The 3,299-nt window shown below is 37.1% G+C and overlaps 1 protein-coding gene across 1 annotated transcript; it reads right to left on the bottom strand.

Annotated features, from left to right (window-relative positions):
* Positions 1 to 312: 312 nt before the first annotated feature.
* On the bottom strand, positions 313 to 3,270 carry LOC113342614 (metalloendoproteinase 1-MMP-like). The gene is made up of 2 exons (XM_026587100.1): positions 2,452 to 3,270; positions 313 to 648 (listed from the first exon to the last, which is right to left on the bottom strand). Exons 1-2 carry the CDS (start codon positions 3,268 to 3,270, stop codon positions 313 to 315), a joined length of 1,155 nt encoding a protein of 384 aa, XP_026442885.1.
* Between the last annotated feature and the right edge of the window lie 29 nt (positions 3,271 to 3,299).

Raw genomic sequence — 3,299 nt, 5'->3', positions numbered from 1 at the left:
TAGATACAGATTTTGAAGCGGGTTTCTTAGGAGTGCTCTTGCTCTTTCCTAAAGTTTTGTCGTTCAAAGGATTCACCTACCCGAATAATCAAGATAAGAAACAGAGGAAACAATATTGTTAAAAATAGAAAGTGTGTTTCTTACTTCCTTATTCTGCGAAGATGATACTTTGCGCGAAGTACTGACATTTTTGGTACCCTGAGAAAGAGAAGAAATAAGATATAAGAAGGAAAGTTACGAGAATTTACAAATTGGATTAAGAGGATCACATACCGCTACTTTCTTTTCCTCATTTGCGAGTAAATTATATTCTCAAGGTTGGTAAAGAGGGAAATCTTCGGGCAGAGGATTGTCAGCACCATCCGCAGCTTTACCAGATACAAAGGACCCCTCCAAGATGACAGGGCAATTAATCCAACTAGAATCATTGGATTTGCGAGCAGCACGATTAGAGTTTGAATTCCAATCCACTTCTTGCATAATTTTTTCATCTTCAGTGATACCATCTACTCTTCTTATGCGAATAACCCATTTAGTCACGTTACTTTTCATAATAGCGATGTAATAATTCTTAAAGAAATTATCAAGAGTATACTCAGCAGGATCTATAATTTTATCACAATGATCCTCTTTTCGCACTTCATCAGGCTAAGAATTTCCAAGACCAACTGCGCGACGAGCATACTCTAATGGTATCCTAATAGAATCACCATTCAACTGAAATATTCCTCGTGTGAATCTTTCATCAGCAAGAATTCTATAGAAAAGAGGAATCTCAGGGTTATATAAAGGAATTGGTAGAAATTGAAGTTGAACTAATGAAACGATGATTTTTCGGTTATTCCATTGCTCATATTTGGTTAGATCAATATTAAGTTTGGATGCGAAATTACATGAAGGAGCAAGAGAGAGTTCATAACCCCTATGATTCAAGTCAGTTTTCACTCTGTTAAATTCGATCTCCATCTTTTTACCAGCAGGAGCCATTAAAGAATGAGAATGAAGAGTATAAATTTGCAGAGAAGGTGAAGAAGAATGAAGGAAATAAAAGGAGTAAGATAAAAGAGAATATATAAGAAAGAACGACCCGTTTTCCAAGATTTATTCTCATTAATGTGAAGAAATGAACGGATACAAACATACGGTTAAAAAGGACGTGCTGAAAGATGAGTGGTTAAAAGGACACGCGTACATAAGGAGAGCTTGAAATATGGAAAATTGTCGGCAAAGTTAAATAGAAAAAGATAGGCATGTGCGATTTTCAAGAGGAGAATTTCTCATATCGCTCACTCTGAAGAATAAGCAATATGAGAAGAGACAAATATAGGAGTTAAATATCGCACACGATAATAATTGCGCGAAGTAAATAACACAACCTGAGCGAAGAGCATCGCACACAGCAAAGTTGAGAAGACTCACCATATGATGTCAGCAAAGTCACGAGTAAAGTGTGAAGAGTTATGCTATGCGAAGATGAGCGATTGTATATGAGCGAATATGTCGCATAGTGATCCCGAAAATAATGGGATTCTTAGCTGTCATCCACTATGTCAAATCCTATATAAAGGAGAGAGTCATTGTTTCTGGGAGGATTCTAAGGTAAGTCTTGATCTAAAAATAGGGAGAGAGAGAGAAAGTGAATCTATGTTTCATGTAAAATTGTTGTAATACTTGAACCTGTCTTGTGAACATTCTCAATCTTTAATTAATAAAACAAGAGTTCATAATGATCACCTAGAAATTAGATCAGTTTTAGTGAAGTGTAGTTGTAAGATTTCTTACAACTACAGTTTCTGTGACGAAATCCATAGGCAAAATCGTTCCTGATAGCCTCTGGAGCAAATAATCGTGGTACATTTCATATCTGTATCTATCAAAAGAGTAGCACTTAGCATTATTTTGGTGCTTGGAAAAAGAACGCACCATATATATCTTATGTTATAGCTTATACAAAATTTATCTGAAGCCTGAAACTGTTCTGCCAATTGGGTACCGGCCCAACGGAAAAAGACGAAACTCTCGGGTGTGAGATGCAAGACGCAAGAACATTCAAGTAGTAATTCATTTACCAATCAGAAAACAAAAGAACTATTCTCCTCACACACTTGTACAAAGATAACAGACAGTACATGTGACAGAGTGTAAAAGAAGTGTAACAATATCAAATACTATTACATTCATTAACAATTTAAAGTCACAACAATGATTTGGAACAAAATGAGTGAGGATAGTTACTACAAAATACATGCACAAATGAAAGTCCTATAAACGATAAACAAATCTTGAGATAAAAGAAAACGTAAGTAAGTGATTGTTGGAGGATTTGAAACAATATGCGGGGACGAATCAAATTTTGATAGCGTGAACTGCTCGAATAGTTTTCTAATGGCTTGGAACAAAAACGAGAATACCAGTAATGATTAGAGGTACCAAAACATGTATTAGACAGACCGAGTTGTCAACGGAAGAAGCATGGTGGTCTAGGCGATAGTTTAGATTTGCTCTGTACAGGGTTCGAACTCCTAGGACGTCATCTTCCGTAAGGTCCCTTTTCTTGGTTCGGCGAGGGATACTCCAAAACATGACGGCGTCAGGATCTGCTGAGTGATTGAGCCCAAGGAGATGACCTATTTCGTGAGTTGCTACGGATTCTAAATCGATAGCGTCCTTTCTTCTCTCCAATTTGAAATCTACTGACCAAACTACATCGGCATTAAAATGAAGCATACCAATTTCCGGCTCAAAAGCATGGGCCAAGGTTCCTCGTGTGAATGGAAGACCATCACCGTGGTCTCCATAGTAAAACCCTATCTTTATGTCGGCGCTGTCATATGCTTTTGTTTCTGTGAAGTTCAATTGAACCACAGAAGACCATCTGCCGAATGATGATTGAAGAACCATAAGGATGTCATTTTGGTTTATGTAGTCTATGATGAAATTGGTAGACATTGAGTAAGTTAAGGTTGATTTATTCCATCTTGGATGGCCTTCAAACACCGAGAAATGACCAATTCTGTGTAGCTCTGGAGATCTTACCGTTGTTGGAATATTGGTTACACTGAGAGATGATGTTGACACTAAACCATTGCTATCCTGAACAGATAATCCGTTTTCTCCATTCAAAGAATGTAACCTTTTTCCGAAAGAGTTAAGATCAACTCCAGATCTCAAATTTTGGCCGCCGGGAATGGTATCGGTAGGGTAATCAAAACTTTCCCAAATGATTTCAGATCTTGAATTATAAAACACGAGGTTACCATCATCTTGCATTACTCCATATGATAATGGTTCTTTTATGT

This window comes from Papaver somniferum, unplaced genomic scaffold, assembly GCF_003573695.1.
Source record: "Papaver somniferum cultivar HN1 unplaced genomic scaffold, ASM357369v1 unplaced-scaffold_45, whole genome shotgun sequence".
Taxonomy (NCBI): domain Eukaryota; kingdom Viridiplantae; phylum Streptophyta; class Magnoliopsida; order Ranunculales; family Papaveraceae; genus Papaver; species Papaver somniferum.
This window is presented reverse-complemented; position numbering and strand designations above follow the sequence as displayed.